Raw genomic sequence first — 19,731 nt, forward strand, 5'->3', positions numbered from 1 at the left:
CCTGAGCGGCAGAGCGAGACTCTGTCTCTATTAAAAAACAAAAACAAAACACCTGTGCCAAAGCCAGACAGCCAGCAGATTTTGGCTGAGTATAGAGACTGAAACTGAACTTTGGCAGATCCCTGCTTTCCATGTTTTTTGAGATCATAAGTATTGTTGGATCAAATCTGGTTACTAACTGTGTAGTTTAAACTTGGTTCAAGGTTTCTCATGAATTACAAAGTATCAAGTATCTTTTATTGAAAAGTGATGACTAAGAACCTCCCTGCTGCTTTAGATTGGGTGGTCAGGGGAGGCCCATCAGAGATCTGAGAGACAGTCAGCTGTGCAAGGATGTGGGATAAGAGTGTTCCATGCAGAGAGGGAACAGCAAGTGCAAAGGCCTTGAACAAGAAAGAACCAGTATTCCTGTGTTTGGGAAGACTGGGACTAGAGCAGAGGAATGAAGAGGCAGAGGGGGGTTGGGAGGTTAATAACTTGCTGGATCTTAGGAGGCCTTGTAGACTACTCATGAGTTTCATAAGTTCCATAATGTTATTGGCTCTTACTAATTCCATGGGAAGCCACCGGATGATTTTAAACAGAGGAGTGAGATTCTGATGTTCATATCTCAGTGTCTCTTGTGGTTATTTGGTGGCAAATGAATTTTGTAGGGTAGCATGAATACAAGCAGAGAGAGTAGTGAGGGGGGCTGCTGCTCCCTTGTCTCTGAGAGATGATGGGGGCTTCGACTGAGGTGATAGCAAAGGGTTTGCTGATGGATTAGATATGGTGGTGGAGGTGGTGAAAGAGTCAAGGAGTTACCTGGGTGTTCGCTTTAGACTGATGGTAGTGCCTTTTACTGAGATCCAGAAGATGGCAGAGTGATGGATTTTGGAGTGGAGATTGGCCTTGAAGGTCGTGCCCTCTTAATATGACTAGCATCATCTACAACACTGTACTGTGCACTGTATGTGGCCACTAAAGATAATATTAAACTAAATGGAATGTTGCTTTAGCATATAGGATACAGAAATCCATTCACCCAGTTGCTGTCTTTTAACTTCTCCCGTATGGTATTTTCTATGGTGAGTTACTTCCAAAGTGGAAAAGAGACTTTTATGGCTAGAGACTTTTGTGGCTAACACACTGATGCTTCATTGTGTCTGTGGTGCTGATCTTTAAGTGACTTTTCTCAGCCAGTCTCTATAGGCTGTAAAATGTGTTTAACATGTGTACATTTCATCCACCACCACCACCACCCCTGACTGAGTCCAAGTTGGGCTGGTTTCTTCCCCTTTTTTGTGCACATATTGAACCATGTCTTTTTTTCTGCTATAGAACATTTAATTCTTCATAGAACTGGCTAAGTCTGTCTTACCTACTTAACACCTTGCACTTACTGTACCTCAAATGTTTGAATGTGCTTAAACAGGAGATATTCTAGTTATGGGACTGATCCCAAAAGCTATGATTTAACTCTTAGGAGGGCTTTTTAGAATGTCAGAAATGCTTGAACTTGAGCCACTTATGCAAAGAATCTCACATAAAACCCAATGTTTATATTTTTCCTGGAGATTAAAAACTATGGCAAACAGTAGTATTTTGGAAGGCAGCTATGCTCACCACTATACCACCAACGCGGCCGACAGTAGAATTTTGGAACCAGAGAGAAAAACTTGTTGCCAAAATGTGTTTCTGATATGTTTTAGAATAAAACCTTATTTTGCAAACAGAAAAACAGGCTAGGTAGCCCAAGCTGATTAGCCCACACTATCGCCAAGTTGACTGGATGGGCGCCATCTTTGTTTAAAATTGAGCTCGTGTCACTCTGGGCTCTGGGGCTGCCTGCATTTGGAGGCCCAGATCTGACATTATCGTCTTCTGACTACACAGAAGGCAAACTCAGAGTTTCCCTAGACAGATAGTAGGTAAGTAACAATTTTATTGAAACGAAACCAAACTTAGGGACAAGATACTTTTAAATTTATGAACAACATTCTTTGTCACTAATTGAGAATCATTTGTGATTTACCTGAAGTAGAAATCAATGTGGGGGTTAGCTGGACAAGTGTGCTATTAAAAAGTCATCTTGAAAGTAGTGGCCCAAAGATTTTTACTGGTATTTTTTATGATAATATACAGGTACTATGCAGCAAATGTTTGTATGTACCTGTTACCATACTAATTACTTTTTAGTTTTGAACTTTTGCGGTAGAATCTTACCAATGGTGGTCTCACATTTTGGAGCCCTTTGAAATTAACTTCCTACGTGATTTACTTGTAAGATTTTTATTTATAGATATGAGTCAGCAACTTCCTATACCATGGTATCAAAAAGGCATTTAGACATTTTAATTGATTTTTCTGCTAAATGAACTTCTAACTTACTGAGAGCCAAAACCAGTGAATGTCACAAGATTGTAATTAAACAGGAACATAAATGATAGCAAGTTAATACCTGGCAATTTTGGGGGTCATTGCTAATTTAAATGTGGCATTCTTGCAAAAGGGGCTTATCTCTCTCTGTCTCTCTCTTTTTTTTTTTTTTTTTTTTTGAGGCAGAGTCTTGCTTTGTTGACCAGGCTGGAGTGCAGTGACACGACCTTGACTCACTGCAACCTCTGCCTCGCAGGCTCAAGCGATTCTCCTGCCTCAGCCTCCTGAGTAGCTGGGATTACAGGCGCCCACCACCACACCAGCTAATTTTTGTATTTTTAGTAGAGATAGGGCTTCATCATGTTGTCCAGGCTGGTCTCGAACTCCTGACCTCAGGTGATCCGCCTGCCTCGGCCTCCCACTGTGCTGGGATTTTAGGCGTGAGCCACCATGCGCGGCCTCAGCCTCTACATCTGGCCTCAGCTTAACTCTTCATTTGGATTTTTCTTTATCATAGTATTTCTCAAAACTAGTTTGTGTTTCATTTTAAGAATTACCTGGAGTGCGTATTAAAATATAGATTCCTGAGCCCAAAATTCAGTTTTGGAAGGGGCCCAGGTATTGCATTTCTAGCAAATATCCCAGCTAGTTTTGATGCACATTGAAGCTTAAGAACTGCTACTTACACTTACTGAAAGAAAAGGAAATGTTATCCTTTTTGGGCATCCATATCCCCATGTGTAAAATAAGGATGATACCTGCTCACATCACATCACAGAGTTGCTGTGATGATGAAAACCACAGGTTAGCTTAGTGTGACACTTAAGGGCTTGGAGCTTTGGAATAAGTCAGATCCAGGTTCCAATATCAGTTTTTCTCCTATGGTTTTGCCTCTTGCTAGCTTTGTGACCCAGAACAAACGGCTTGATCTCCATTCTGCTCCCTGTACAATGGGGACAAAAGTGCCATACATGGTGGTCATATTAGGAGTATTTACAATGATGTTTGTAAAAGGTGTACAGTGCTTGTCTTATGAATGATGACTGTTGTTACTTGTTTTTACAAATACAGCCTCACAGACCAAAGTGAGGGAGAAATCATAAGTGTGTATAGTTAACACTTGGGGAATGAGCTGCTTTTTGTATATCAAGATAAAGCAGCTGCTCTACTACCATAGAGAGCTTGGGTTTTGAAGGGTGAGTTTTTGAAGGTTTGCCCTGATGAGCCCATCTGTGAATACTTCCCTGCAGCCAGTGGTATTTGGATGTGCAGTTAGATGTCTCAGATGACAGGTGTATGCTAAAACAGAGAAATGACCCCCAGTTTATGCTAGGTGTTGGACTTAACAGAATTGTGACCTAACCAGCTGTACTGACTCTTAGCCATTGATGAGATTGTCAATAAGGAAATGGTATGTATTTAGTTCTTTTGCTGAAAAAAGACTATCTGCTTTTTAGATCAATAATTTGAAATAGAAATACAGTCTTAGCCAAAACCCAAGGTAGAGTCAGAAGTAGGAATAAAACTTAGATTTTATCCTATCGTTAAGTTACTGTGACTGGTATCAGTTTTTAAGGTTTCTTTCTGATTGTTGTATTTTGTAGAAACCCTCTTCATAAACTCGCCAAAGAATTATTCATATGCTTTATCTTCTTTTCTCAGCCAAATGTACTCACTGTTCGAACCAGAGAATTCTGGCCAAACTTTCTATTGCATTGAACACATGCTTTGGTTTGTCTTGCAGGTATTTTTTTTTTGTGGAGAAAAATGGGGCCATTTAGTGACTCTTCATTTTCCTTTTTCTCAGTCTGGTAGTGGCGCCAATGAAGAACCTTCAGAACCTGTAGCACACGTCCTGGAGCCGGCACAGCGCCTTTGAGGGAGAGAATGGCCCAACAAGCGAATGTCGGGGAGCTCCTCGCCATGCTGGACTCCCCGATGCTGGGTGTGCGGGACGACGTGACAGCTGTCTTTAAAGAGAACCTCAATTCTGGTTAGCAAAATAATATCCTTTTAGCTTATCTGCTAAAAAGAAGAGATTGACTTACAGCCACTAGAATCCTGCTGATAATTTTAGTTTTCATCTTCTGAAGAGTTTTTTAAACACCCAAAGAGAGTATCTATATGTGTTTTAAACTTTCAATTATGGAAATAAGTATGCCCACACATGAAATAAGAATCATGTAGTGAACCCCATGAACCCAGTTTCAAATTCTTTCCTCCCTGACTCTCCCACCCTCCAAATATTTTAAAGCAAATTCCAGACATCACTTTAACTGTAAATCATATACGTGGTTTTTAATATGAAAAGTGCTTAACCTCTTTTTATTATGAGAAATAGAAATTTAAATAGTACCCTTTTTTGCTTACCAGGTTGGCAAAATTAAATACTGAGTATAGAGATGGGCAGGGTGAGCAGGAATGTGAATTGATGTTCAGCCGTTTGGAGTATCAGTCATCAGTTTTAAAACACATACCATTTAGGCCATTTATAAGAATCTGTATCTTATTATAGCTTCGAGTGAAGTATAGTGAGAAATTGGAAAAACCCAAGTATCCTTCAGTAGGTGAATGGTTAAATTAGTTATATGGAGCCATGCAGTAGAACACTTGGAGGACGGAAAGAAATGAAATAGGCCATAGATGCTGACATGGGAAGGCGGTTACAACACATTGTTCAGTGGAAAAAACACACATGCACAAACTGTGTCTGCGTCTGTGGACATGAGGGCTGCATGTGTGCGATTATACAAGTAGAAAAAGGTTTGAAGAGACACACTCTAAACTTAAGGGTGTTTATCTGTGAAGAGTGGGTTGGGAGGCAGGTGGCGAGGAGCACTTTCACTTTTATTTTATGTACTTTTACATCGCCTGAATTTTTAATAATAGATGTGGATTATTTTTTGTAATTAAAAAAGCAATAGAGGGCCGGGCGCGGTGGCTCACGCCTGTAATCCCAGCACTTGGGGAGGTCGAGGTGGGTGGATCATGAGGTCAGGAGATCGACACCATCTTGGCCAACATGGTGAAACCCCATCTCTACTAAAAATACAAAAATTGGCCGGGTGTGGTAGCTCACACCTGTAATCCCAGCTACTCGGCAGGCTGAGGCAGGAGAATGGCGTGAACCCGGGAGGCAGAGCTTGCAGTGAGCCGAGATCATGCCACTGCACTCCAGCCTGGGCAACAGAGCGAGACTCCATCTCAAAAAAAAAAAAAAAAAAATTAGCCGGGCGTGGTGGCAGGTGCCGGTAATCCCAGCTAGCTACTGGGGAGGCTGAGGCACGAGAATTGCTTGAACTCAGGAGGCAGAGGTTGCATTGAACTGAGATTGTGCCACTGCACTCTGTGCCAGCCTGGCAACAGAGCGAGACTCCATCTCAAAAAAAAAAAAGCAATAAAAATAAAAGGACTTCATATGTTTTTATGCATATTTAGGCAAATAAGCTTGGGATTATCCTATTATTAAGAAGGCAGAAATGTAATGCTGCATAACACTTAGAATAGCATATAAAGAAATATTTTCTAGATTTTGTGACAGGCAGCTGTGTAAGGTAAATTTAGGATGTTAAGGGGAGTAAGTATCATCCATTGCCCTTTTTTTGATTTAGACCGTGGTCCTATGCTTGTAAACACCTTGGTGGATTATTACCTGGAAACCAACTCTCAGCCGGCGTTGCACATCCTGACCACCTTACAAGAGCCACATGACAAGGTAACGGCTGACGTGTCATAGGCATTTCATATGTTCTCCATGAGTACAACAGCTTCTGTGCATGGCCACTGTGCAATTTATCCCGAGCTTATGCTTTTGATTTCTGTGTGCTACTGATGACATTGTTCCCAGTTTATAACTATATATAAAAATTAATTTGTAGGACCCATGATTCTTGAAAAGTTTACAAAATAAAACATATTTCAGAGACTGTTAAAGATCTTGTTTAAAGAAATCTTACATTTCCAGTACTATAATTATAGTGATGGTTTGGCCCATAGATACCCATATTTCAACCCATACTTTGAATAGGATTTTTAGACTTTTATCAATATGGAAAAGCTTCAAGTACAAAGGACTTACATGGCAAATTAATGAGTCTTGTTTCCTAGCACCAGGTACTTGGAGGGCTCCTTCATGTTTTCCTTTTGTTTTTAGTAAGTAGGTAATAAAGCATTGTTATTGCAGACTTTGTTAAGTCTTAAGTGTGTATATGAGAGCAACTTCCCCAGGATTTGAAGACCTTGTATTGCATGTCTTTTGCAGTACATCTTGTTTTGTTTTGTTTTCTAAAGAGGTGGGGTCTCATTCTGTTGCCCAGACTGGAGCATAGTGGCACAATCATAGCTCACTGTAACCTTGAACTCCTGGCCTCATGCTGTCCTCCTGCCTCAGCCTCCCAAAGTGCAGGGATTGCAGGCATGAGCCACTGCACCTGGCCCATCTTGTTTTTTTATTTACTCTGGTCTGAATTGTTACTTCTACTACCTAATTGATACTTGAGATCAAACCATGTAGGTTGGGTTGCTCTAGCAATAAGTGGCTGCTTCCAGCGGGATGCCCTCATGGCTTCAATAACCTAACACAGTTTGGCACTAGTGGTTATTGAGGGACTGTGAACAAGTCTCCCCCTTTTTGCATGCGTGTATTGTAGGATCCTTTTTCATGAGTTGCAAACTGGCTGCCTTTTGTCAGGCCAAATGCAGCAGTGTTTTGTTTGCTAACGTGATTTTTTAAATGCTGAATTTGATCTTTTATCTGCATGAGCCTTGCTTTACATTAGAACAAGACTTGAGAGACTGGAGCACATCATTGTTGTCTTTATTTTTGTTAACTTCATATATTCATGTGAGGATTTCCCTTCTTCTTTTGCATTTTCAGCACCTCTTGGACAGGATTAATGAATATGTGGGTAAAGCCGCCACTCGTTTATCCATCCTCTCGTTACTGGGTCATGTCATAAGACTGCAGCCATCTTGGAAGCATAAGCTGTCTCAAGCACCTCTTTTGCCTTCTTTACTAAAATGTCTCAAGGTAGGATGTTTGTAAGGATTTGAATGAAATGGCTTTATGAGTAGTTTCTGAAATTTTAAGTAACTTAAAGCAAGGAAGCTAGATTTTAACTTTTAGAGTTTAAAACCTTCTAGGCATTTGGCTTTTCTCAAACAGAATGTTGTCTAGAGTTGGTATTTAGTAAGTTCTCAAATATATCACTGTGACTGTTGAATACCTCGTCCACGCAAATATGGAAAAATTTCGATCAGATGGGTTCAATGGAATATGGAAAAATTTCGATCAGATGGGTTCAATGTTACATTATTCCAAACCTCTTGATTTCATCATCGTTTAGCCTTCCCTCATTTAAAAATATCCTGGATTATCTTTTGGGAATCCCTGTTTCTAAATTATCTTTTAGCTAATAGAAGAATGGCTTAAAGTTTCTATTAAACATTTAGGAATATGGTCTGGTTGCAGCTATAATTCAGATTTTGTTGATGTAAGTTCTACTAAGTTGCATTCAATTTTTGGCACTAAATTTAGTTCATTTTTCTATATAGGGAGTCAATCTAAATAGAACTTTATGGTTTTAGTTTTAACAGTGGTGTGCAGCCATACTCAGGGTTATTTGTTTAATCTGTTTTAGTTCCTGGACTTGTTTTCTATCTATAAAATAAGAAAAATGTGGTTAATATTAACTGCCTGTACCTCACAGAGACATGAAAATATCCAGTAGTATTTGTTCCAGGATGGCAGTACCATTGGATTCATCTGATACAGCACCATGCAAATTGATTTTTGTGTCTGCCAAGAAGGGTAACTCTTTTATTATCCCTAGAGGTGGGTCCCAAGGAGTCACATTGGTAGGGTATTATAAAAACGTGCGTTTAATTCTGAAAAAATAGGAACAGTTTTAACAACTTAATGTTTTTTAAGCAAATTGATTGATGAGAATATAATCTAATTAATGGATTGGTGAGAATATCATCTAATTAATGGATTGATGAGAATATAATCTAATTTTGAGGCACATCATTTAGTTCAGATTGCAAAACACTTATCTTTTCCAAAAGAGTAAGTTTTGAATATTAATCATGGACGAGTCTTCAGTTAGACCGTTAGGGTAAATGAAATCAGGGCTAGTTCTTTTTGCTGAGAATCATTATGTAGTCTCATATATTCTCAATTCTCCTACCAATATATTATTCTTACTGGATATCTTCCATAATGAAAGACTTGATGCTTGATGTAAAAATCAAAATATATTTAAAACTTTATTCCCAGACTCATAGATTCTTATTCTAATAGGAATAATGGATGTCTTAACCTACATAGTAGTCTTTTGATTAATATCTTGTTTCATAAATCTGAATTTCACCTACCTGGCAAACATTCATGATTTAATTATGGTTCAGGTGAGCTGCTATAGCTAGCTAGTCAGAGCTGATTGAGTATTCGTTGGGTGTTAAGTGTCTTCAGTTAGCCTGAAGTTATTTATTTGACTTAATATTTAAACTATAGGCATACTCAAAGGTTTCCATATATATATATTTTAATTTACTGGTCTCTAAATACTGCTTTGAAATGAGCCTTTAAGTTGACTTGTTAGTGCTATACTAATTTCTCCTTCAGTTATACTTCTGTTGTGGTTCTTTAAAAAGTAGTAAGTTACTTGTCAATGTGTAGTGTTTTTTTTTTTTTTTTTTTTTTTTTTAATTAACAAAAAGTAAATATCTTAAGATTTGGTTGAATGAATGAAAACAGAACAGTGCTCCTGTGTTTTGTTGAAGAGCAACTCCTTTTGTTTTCATCCAAGTGCTATAAATAGGGCATCCTAAGGCTTCAGGACTTGAGTGTCCCCAAGTCAAGTTTGAACTTATCTCCTGGATACCTTTGCATAGGTGTGTTGTAAATGGTCCTCACTGACTCATTACAGTAGAGTTGGGTCTCAGTGTTCCTGTTGAGTCTGTTTGAATGTTGTCCCCTCAGTAATCCTTACGGATAGGGAAATGAGTATGTGAGTCAACTTGTGATTTGTGATTCTCTCAGTGTTTAGAGCCTCTTCACATACTGTACAATGCCGATCCTGGTGCCAGTGCCTGACAGACGTTTCCTGTTTGACCTTTTCTCCTGCAGATGGACACTGACGTCGTTGTCCTCACAACAGGCGTCTTGGTGTTGATAACCATGCTACCAATGATTCCACAGTCTGGGAAACAGCATCTTCTTGATTTCTTTGACATTTTTGGCCGTCTTTCATCATGGTGCCTGAAGAAACCAGGTACAGATCTCCTCATATACCTATTGGGCCCTGTGAGGTGAATGCTTTCGTTATTGATTAATTGCTCATATGCTGTAAAGAATGGACATGTAGACTTTTATAGCTAAAATGAGTGGTTTTCACCAGACAGATGAGGGAATACCTTGGGTGCATCCACTACAGGCACATATAAGAAACATGACTGTTGAGATAACTTTTTAATTTTGTTGGCTTAAAAGGATTGGTTGTCAGAGAAATTGAGCAGTAGGATGTAAAACTTCATGATTGTTGATTAACTGAAAAGCAGCCTCCGTCTGTATTGCAGCAGTACAGGACTAAGCTTGTGGGACATTTCTGTCTTCCTTTTCTGCTGTGTTGTGACAGAGCACAAATGTCAGGTTTGAGAACCCACTCGTTGTACCATAGGAGTCAGAGGGAAATGCGGTGTGTCCTGATTAGCACTCCAATTTCAAATGCAGTGGTTTTTTTTTTTTTTTTTTTTTCCCTCCTATCGGCAGGTAGCAGAGCTCTATCAAAGGGATCAGAAGCTGTAAGCATATGAAATTTGGAATCTTTGGGTTATCCCAGTGTGAGGTATTCCTATCAAAAGGGTGAAGTCTGTCAGACCTATGAGACAGAACACTGTGGCTTCCTGTACAGGATTCAGTTACAAGCATAGGCCCACGTGGTGCCTGCTTGTTTAGTAGAGTCTTTGGGAGAAAGGAATGGTCTGTTCATTATTGTGGAGAAACTTTACGTATACTGTGGCCATGGGTTTCCACAGGGTCTAGGTAAGGCTAAATTAAGATGTTCAATTTCTTTCACTCTTAGTTCTTTAAGCTAATTTCTAGATAATAGTTTTTTTCACTCTGTAATTATAAATCTACATAGCTAAGACTACATACTGATTTAAAAGATTCTCACACATTCATTCTGTAAATATTGAGTGCTTGTTAAATACCAGGTCCAGTGCAAAGCACCGAGAGATGAGTAAGACGGTTTTTTTTCTCAGGAAGCTCATGCTGAATTCAGCAGTGGAAAAGTATAAATTTTACAGAGATCTATCATCATAAAGATAGTTCAGTACTGAGAGAATGTTTGGGATCCTTTTTGGGCAGTGGCTGGAGAGCAGGGCAGAAGTTAGATCGGGAAGGGCTTTCATGGATCACACTAGTAGATTGGAGTTTATCCAAAGGTTATAGGGAGCCATCGATGGATTTGAGATAAGGGTGTCTGGTGTGTCCAGATTTGTTTGCATTTTAGAAAACCACTCTTCCTGTCTTTGGAGTGAGGTGGGAATATACATAGATAAAAAGTCATGCTGGCAGCCACTTGTTTATATCTGTTTTGCACACCTCAATCTGTGTCCAACTAAGAGGCTCTTCTCAACGGGTTCCTTTTCTAGGCCACGTGGCGGAAGTCTATCTCGTCCATCTCCATGCCAGTGTGTACGCACTCTTTCATCGCCTTTATGGAATGTACCCTTGCAACTTTGTCTCCTTTTTGCGTTCTCATTACAGTATGAAAGAAAACCTGGAGACTTTTGAAGAAGTGGTCAAGGTAAAATAAAACTGCTTGTTTGTTTGCTACTTAGCATACTGTTTAGATAGGCTGCATTTATACCTTTTGTATTTAATGGCAGACAGGAAAATTTTGAAAAGAAATTCCGTTTTCTTCCTCCCGACTCCAGTCCCTAGGCAGCCACTAATCTGTTTTCTGCCTTAATAGATTTGCCTATTCTGGACAGTTTGTGTAAATGGGATCATATAATATGTGGTCTTTTGTGACTGGCTTCTTGAACTTAGTATAATGTTTTTAAGGTTCCATCCGTGTTGTAACATGTATCAGTACTTCATTCCTTTTTATTGTCAACTAATATTCCATTGTTTGGATGTTCCACAAACATTCAGCCATTTATAATTTGTCAACTCAACTCTTCTAGCCAATGATGGAGCATGTGCGAATTCATCCGGAATTAGTGACTGGATCCAAGGACCATGAACTGGACCCTCGAAGGTATAGAAACTAGTGTCAAAATTTTAAAGAATCTTTTGAGAGATTGAAAATGTGATCTAGGAGGTAATTCCTGTTGAGGTATATTTGGGAATATAGATGTTCTACTTACAGAATCAGTCCGCTTGGAAGCACTCGTACAGCTAAAATTTGTGTGAGTTTAAAACATACTCTTCACAGGTGGAGGACATTTAATAACATTTAGCAGAGTGGAGAAAGTTGCAGCACAAGTGCCTGTCCCCCAGAAAGGCTTACACCTCAGTAGTGCCAGTGATGGGGCGATGAAGGAGGTGAAGCATATGGCTAAAAACAAGGGGATTGCAGAAAATACGTAAATCTGGTTTTGCAGAATGGAGAAGGGACTTCAGGGAGTCCTATATTATTTGGAGTCCCTGAGGTCCTTTCTCCATTCTGCAAAACCAGGTGACTACCATCCTCCCCAGGGCCCTACAGAGTCCCCCAGGTATGTTCTTTGGAAAAACTGAACCTTTGAGACCCTTGATTGGAGGATTCCAGGCACAGTGGAGAGTGGAACTGAGGGTAAGAGTGAGGGAGATAGAGGAAATTTACAGACTGAGCTGTGGGAGGCCCAGCTCCGTCCCTCTGCTTGTCTCTGCCTGGTAGCCAGGCTTATTATGCTCCCCACTTAGGAGACCCGGCCCTTTCTGGGGAAACTGACCCATGGATATTGGCACTTGGGGATCTCCTGCTGAAAAAGCTGGCTCACTGCCTGATCCCCCAACAGCGAATCTTACCTCTCCACAGACACTGCCTCTACCACACAGAGCCTCAGCCAGCTTAAAGCAGTTTAGTGTGAGATATATGTAGAGAAGTACAGAAAATGTGTATATAAAGTTTGATAATGACACAAAAACACATGTAGCTGGCACCTAGCTTAACAAAACAGAACATTACCTTAGAGGCTCCCCATGGAGAACCTCTTCTTTCTCCCTGCTACCTCAGAGACAACTACCATTGTTGCTTTTAATAATTCTCTTGCTTTTCTTTATAGTTTTACTGTAGGTATTGCTTTGTTTTGAAAAGCTAGTTGATTAGGAAGCAAAGCCTAGTTAAGAGAAGGTCAGTCTTGTCACTAGTAGTTGAAGGTTTGCAGGAGATGAGAGGAGGAGCAGCGCATATGAGTCTTGGTGTGGTTTCACTGTCCCTGAGGTTTCACAGCCCCTTCTGGGAAGTCAACGCACAAGGTCATGAATGAGTCTGGGAAACACAAGGCTTACCCTCATCACAGCGTCTGGCAAAGCTTCTAGCAAGGACAAGATACTGGACATGCGTGAAATATGGCAGGCGGGGAGGCTGCTCTCTGTGCCTGCTTTCAGCTCCCAGGAATAGGTCAGACAGAATCCTTCTGTGGGATAAAATGAATGTCCTCTGCTGATCAAGCAGAGAAGGGAGAGTAGGAATTTCATCAGTATGTAGTTAAGACAAGCTAAGTACAGACAAGTTATACAGGCCAGGGTCACCTGGCTCTGTCCCTCATTAAAAAGATAGTGCAGGACAGCAGGAACTTTGAGACATGCCTGTCTCTTGGCAGGTACTGTTCTGATCCGAACTGGTTCTCGTCTGTACCTAGTACCCAGCTGTCATCCTAGTCTTCTGAGGCTTTCCTTCGCCTCTCTCCTGTGCAGGATCTCTCATTTCCTGTATCTTGTCTTCTTGGTTTACTCTCGTTTAATAGGACATATCATCTAGGAGCTTTTTGAGGAGGGATGCAGTTGTTTGGCTGGTGTAGACTTACAGGTTGAGAGTTAGTAATATGAAGGTATTATTCCATTGCCACCCTGCTTCCAATGTTGCTCTTGGACTTTCTGATCATCTGTATTTGCTGTGTTTTTCTCTAGGGGAGCTGGTGTTCTCTTTGTTGTCATAATATTCTGAAATTTCCAGTGATGTACGTTGGTGTGAATCTATTCTTATTGTTTAAGCTGGAAGCTCTTCAAGTTCTATGATATTTTCTTTAGTTATTTTGTGCTTGATTACCTGTTTTCTCTCTTTCCTTCTAGAAATCCAGTTCATCTATGCACCACATGATGACATTTCAGTCAATGATGGGCCCCACAGATGATAGTGGTTCCGTGAGATTATACCACCACATCTTTACTGTACCTTTCCTGTGTTCAGATATGTCTAGATACACAAATACCTTCTGTTGTGTTACAGTTACCTACAGTATTTAGTACAGTACCATGCTGTGCAAGTTTGTAGCCTAGGAGGCTGTAACATCTAGGTTTGTGTGAGTACACTCTTGATGTTCACACAACAAAGAAATTGCCTAATGATGCATTTCTCAGAACATGTCAGTGTCGTCAAGTGACACATGACTATGTACATATATAAGGAGTTTTCTTTTCCCTGCATAGTCTGTTTCTTTTAAGCTTCCTTCTTTTCTGTTTTGTGTTATTCTTTTTAAATCTTTGAGGCCTTCTGCAAGGATCTAGTAAACTGTTTACATATGGGGAGACAAAACAGCTTTGTTCACAGTGGTGGGACTTGTTGACTTTGAGCTTTGTTGTATGTTGAACTGAGCATCTGTTGGAAATAGTGGTGTCGGTATTGTTTTCTTCTTGAGCTGGTCACATTTTTTAGAAAATAGTCTTCTGATTTTCAGACTGGTAAGGGTCTGACCGCCTCTAGGGGGAAAGAGGCGGGTGGTGAGGAAGGGTTGGTGGTCTTGGCATTTAGGATGTATATGCTTCACTTAATCCCCTTATTTGGAATGACACTCATGCCCTCAACTATTTCTGGAATACCTTATCCAGGCATTCCTTGTTTTATTCTCTCTAGAGAATAATCCAGATTTCTGGTGAGAAAAGAGCTATTGTTCAGGAGTGTAGAGTTGGGGCAGGACCCAGGGGCTGTGACTGCTCCTCCAGTGGTTTTCACCCTGTCTTCAGTATTTTAGCTCCCCTTGTCTACCTGCTGTTCATCTGCTGTTCCAGAAGTACCAGATGCTGTAAATTCCTTATGATTTTAAGGATTCTGTAGTATAATCAGTTGACTCTTCACTTTGAGACAGTGGCAGCTTAGGATTCTGCTTTCGTGGATTTGTAGTGTCAGTTACCACCTGCCTGTCTGTATTTTAGTTTCAAAAACTTCTGGTTCTGTTCTCTCTCTCCTGTTCTCTTCCTTGTGGGTTTATATTGAAAAACAAAGAAGTCTTTACTATAGACAGTGGGATTCCAGGAGGCTGTACAGTTGGGTGCATATGTTCAACCAGCTATATTAACTTGGAAGATTCCTCAGTCAGCTTATAGAGAGCCTCACTCACCTTGGCTAGGCAGATTGCTTGGCTTTGGAAGAAGGTTTTAACACTAAAGACAGACACCAACATAAAGAGGAGAAAAGAGAGCTAGAACAAAACCATAATGATAGAGCAGAAGAAAATATTACCATAGTAATACTTTATTGATATTACCAAATATATTACCAAATATTACCATAGCCACAGAGATAAGGCATCTGTGCGTATGTAAGCAGCAGGATGCCACAGAAAAAGACCATTTTGAGACTAAAAGAACTCTTCAAAATTAAAAATGATAGCCAAAATAAACATTTCAGTAAAAGAATTGGGAGATAAAGTTGATATCTCAGACATCAGCTTTTCCAAGATATAGATAAATATCTCAGAAAGCAGAACCAAAGGAAAGAGCTGGGTAATATGAGCAGAATAGAAATTTAGAATGATCAGCCCAGGAAGTCCCAACATCCAATTAAATTTTTTTTCTTTTTTAAAGAAGAGCCGGGTGCAGTGGTTCACACCTGTAATCCTAGTACTTTGGGAGGCTGAGGCGGGCGGATCTCTTGAGGTCAGCAGTTTGAGACCAGCCTGGCCAACATGGTAAAACCTCATCTCTACTAAAACTGCAAAAAATTAGTCGGGCATGGTGGTGGGTGCCTGTAATCCCAGCTACTTGGGAGGCTGAGGCAGGAGAATCATTTTAACCTAGGAGGCGGAGGTTGCAGTAAGCTGAGATTGTGCTGCTGCACTCCAGCCTGGGTGACAGAGCGAGGCTCCGTCTCAGAAAAAAAGAGAGAGAAGAAAACTTTGGTGGAGGAAGAAATTGTGAAAGAAATAATACAACAAAAAAAATTCCTAGGATTGAAGGATGTGAGTTTCCAGATTAAAGGGGCGTACCTGGTGCCCAACTAAATATCAGTAAAAAAGAATGCCACCAGGTCTCAGTGTTATAGAATTTTAAAGTACCAGGGATTAACCTTTCAGAGAAAGAAAAAAATGAAATCACATTAATAAGGATCAGAAATCAGAATGCTATTAGCTTCTGAAATACCTTCAAAATTGTGAGAAAAAGGTTTTCAACTAGAATTCTATAGCCAGCCAACTCGTCTATCAAATATGAGACACTTTTAGATATGCATGGACTCAAAATTTCTTTCCCATATATCCTTCCTCAGTTAATGACTGGAGCATGTATTCCACCAAAATGAGAGTAAAATCATGAAAGAGGAAGACAGAATCCAGGGGACTGGGGCCTGATCGTGACCCTTTTACAGGACCATGTCCAGGGAAAGTGTCAGGATAACAGGCAGTGCTGAGAGCAGCCTGTCCAATCTGAAGCGGGGGAGAAAGTGCTCCAGAAGGGAGCTCTTCAGGGAGATGAGGAATGATCCTGGTGTATTCTTTGCATTTCATTAATAAAAGTTATATTAGGCATTGTTTCAGAGCTGTTAGAATACATTTAGGAAAAATTAGCAATAGACACACAAAAAGGTGAGGAAGAGATACAGAACAATTAAAACTTACAATAAAGGAAATATTATCATAGTATACTCTGTGGCTCAGCCATGAGTAGTACTTAGGTAGTCATAATGTTGAAATCAATTTTGAAAACAACAAGAACAGTTACATATTTATTTTGAGAGCATCGAGGAGGAGGGAAAGGATATATGGAAGAGATCTCAATCCTCACTTCCCATAATAGTAAGTTAATAGATGGTGTCTGTAATTTATAAATCACGAAATTAAAAGCACAGGGCATATTCTTGAGAACTATAGAGGCGGGATAACAATTCAGCTAACAGAATTGGAAGCAGCTGCCAGAGTGGTTGCAGGGGGAAGGGATGGGAGGAAACTTCAGTACTGTATTGACTTTTTAAACTACCGTATTTCATTGGATCTCAGATGCCGTTAGATGTGTGGTGTACTTCTATTTTATATACATCTGAGAAAGAAAAAAATGCCAAGTAAACTAACATGCATTTGATTAGACGATGGTTCCCAGTTTTAGATATTAAAATATGAAAAGTCCTTTTAAGAATCAGGGAAATATTGTAAGTGCATAAATTACTTTGATTAAAATAAAACATTTAAATGTATTCCTCTTTTATTATGATTCTCATTTTCTCCTCTAAAATCAATCTTCTTATGTGTACACATGTGTCCTAACGCCTGCTCTCACTTAATCACTTTCGAGTCATGCTGAGAATGCATAAATAGGAGCCTGTCCCCATTAACAAGATCCCACAGGCAGTGAGAACCCAAGTAGTGAATGAACAGGCAGCCCTGAAATCGAAATACTTACTCCTTAGTGAAGCTGCCTTATATTCTCCCCATGCCCTGGATACTTTCTTTTCTGTATTTAATACCATATTTTCAGCATCTAAGATATAATAAGCTTTCTACAGCAGTTGTGTAGGATCACATGTTTTGTTAAGGTAAACCTATGGAGTGCCCTTAGTGTTGCTGTGCTGTTTTCTGTAAACTCGGAAAAAAAATGCAAATCTCTGATGGAGTTACTAACCACCTTAGAAACACATAGAGCAAAGTTATGTTGTCTAAAAGGAAATAGTTTATACTTGACTAGGCGTTTAATTTTAAATATTCTGTTAATTATTAGGGCCTTTATAGAATGTTTGACAAATACTGAAGAGTTGAAAGAATAAATGAACATTGTTCGTAACTTCAGTTCTTTTAATTTGAATACTTACTACAGTCAGATCTATTTGCGGGTGTGTCTCTGAATAACTTTGTGTCTTTTTTCATTTAAGATTATATGATAAGCATTTTATGTCATTTAATGTTTGAAAGCATTATTATTTTTTGCAGCAGGGTCTTGCTATGTTGCCCAGGCCAATCTCGAACTCCTGGGCTCAAGTGATCCTCCTGCCTCAGCCTCCCTGGAGGCTGAGAGTACAGGCACGTGGAAAGCATGATTTTTTTTTCTTTTTTTTCCTGAGACAGTCTTGCTGTGTTGCCCAGCCTGGAGTGCAGTGGCACAATATGGCTCATGGCAGCCTCAACCTCCCAGGGTCAAGCTGTCCTCCCACCTCAGCCTCCTGAGTGGCCAGACCATGAGCATATGCCACCACGCCCAGTTGTTGTTGTTGTAGAGATGGGGTGTGGTCTCACTTTGTTGCCCAGGCTGGTCTTGAACCACTGGCCTCAAGTGATCCTCCTGCCTTGGCCTTCTATAGTGCTGGGATTACAAGTGTGAGCCGCCGTGCCCAGCTGAAAGCATCATTTTTTTTTTCTTTTTTCAGAGTCTGGCCCTGTTGCTCAGGCTGGAGTGCAGTTGCACTTTCCTGGCTCTCTGCAACTTCCACCTGCCAGGTTCAAGGGATTCTCGAGTCTTAGCCACCCAAGTAGCTGGGATTACAGGTGCATGCCACCATGCCTGGCTAATTTTTTTTTTTTTTTTTTTTGTCTTTTTTTTAAAGGTGGGGTTTTGCCACGTTGCCCAGGCTGGTCTTGAACTTGACCTCAAGTAATCCGCCTGCCTTGGCCTCCCAAAATGCTGGGATTACAGGTACGAGCCACCGCACCCGGCCTTGAGCATGGTTTTTAAAATCAACTTTAGTATGGCATAATGTGCTTACAATAAAATTTATCAATTTTGCTAAGTTTTGACAAAAGTCCCAATCATAATAAAGTACATTCCACCATCTCAAAAGTTCCTTTGTGCCCTTTGTGGTCAGTCTCTTCCCCCACTTCTTGCAACCATCGATCTGCTAAAAGCATGCTTTTTCAGGGGATGTAATAATAGTTATTCTATAGAACATATCCCTTTGGTTGAACTTTGGGTTATTTCCTTTCTTGTTTCCATTACAAGCTGTGCTGTGCTGAACACTGTTGTATGTCTGTTTCTATAGGATAAATTCTTAGAAGTGAAACCATGGATCACATAACAGGAATCTTTAGACAGTTGTTTTTTTTTTTTTTTTTTTTTTTTTTTTTTTTTTTGTGACGGAGTCTCGCTCTGTCACCCAGGCTGGAGTGCAGTGGCTGGATCTCAGCTCACTACAAGCTCCGCCTCCCGGGTTCCCGCCATTCTCCTGCCTCAGCCTCCCGAGTAGCTGGGACTACAGGCGCCTGCCACCTCGCCCGGCTAGTTTTTTGTATTTTTTTAGTAGAGACGGGGTTTCACCGTGTTAGCCAGGATGGTCTTGATCTCCTGACCTCGTGATCCGCCCGTCTCGGCCTCCCAAAGTGCTGGGATTACAGGCTTGAGCCACCGTGCCCGGCCTCTTTAGACAGTTTTAAAAATATTCTCGGCCGGGTACAGTGGCTCATGCCTGTAATCCCAGCACTTTGGGAGGCCAAGGCAGGTGGATCACCTGAGGTCAGGAGTTCACGACCAGCCTGGCAAACATGGTGAAACCTCATCTCTACTAAAAATGCAAAAAATTAGCTGGGGATGATGGCAGGCATCTGGAATCCCAGCTACTTGGGAGGCTGAGGGAGGAGAATCGCTTGAATCCAGAAGGTGGAGGTTGCAGTGAGTTGAGATCACGCCGCTGCACTCCAGCCTGGGTGACAGAGCGAGACTGTGTCTCAAAAGAAAAAAAAAAAAAATCCTTATGGGAGGCTGGCATGGTGGCTCACTTCTATATGTATGTCAAGACATACAACAGTGTTCAGCACAGCACAGCTTGTAATGGAAACAAGAAAGGAAATAACCCAAAGTTCAACCAAAGGGATATGTTCTATAGAATAACTATTATTACACCCCCTGAAAAAACATGCTTTTAGCAGATCGATGGTTGCAAGAAGTGGGGGAAGAGACTGATCACAAAGGGCACAAAGGAACTTTTGGGGTGATGGAAATGTTCTTCATTATGATCGAGACTTTTG

General features: G+C 40.5%; 1 protein-coding gene across 4 annotated transcripts in view; it reads left to right on the top strand.

Moving 5' to 3' along the window:
* Positions 1–19,731, top strand: part of TSC1 (TSC complex subunit 1) — a 54,037-nt gene that overhangs the window by 11,541 nt on the left and 22,765 nt on the right. For 2 of the 4 annotated variants that reach the window (XM_025359092.1, XM_025359093.1), the window contains exons 3-8: positions 4,166–4,351; positions 5,970–6,073; positions 7,235–7,387; positions 9,488–9,632; positions 11,017–11,171; positions 11,554–11,627. In XM_025359092.1, the coding sequence (XP_025214877.1) occupies positions 4,246–4,351; positions 5,970–6,073; positions 7,235–7,387; positions 9,488–9,632; positions 11,017–11,171; positions 11,554–11,627 (737 nt within the window). In that variant the 5' untranslated portion in view covers positions 4,166–4,245. The remainder of the gene's footprint in view (positions 1–4,165; positions 4,352–5,969; positions 6,074–7,234; positions 7,388–9,487; positions 9,633–11,016; positions 11,172–11,553; positions 11,628–19,731) is intronic. The other 2 variants (XM_025359094.1, XM_025359095.1) reach the window with 2 other exon arrangements.

Source organism: Theropithecus gelada, chromosome 15, assembly GCF_003255815.1.
Source record: "Theropithecus gelada isolate Dixy chromosome 15, Tgel_1.0, whole genome shotgun sequence".
Lineage (NCBI taxonomy): Eukaryota > Metazoa > Chordata > Mammalia > Primates > Cercopithecidae > Theropithecus > Theropithecus gelada.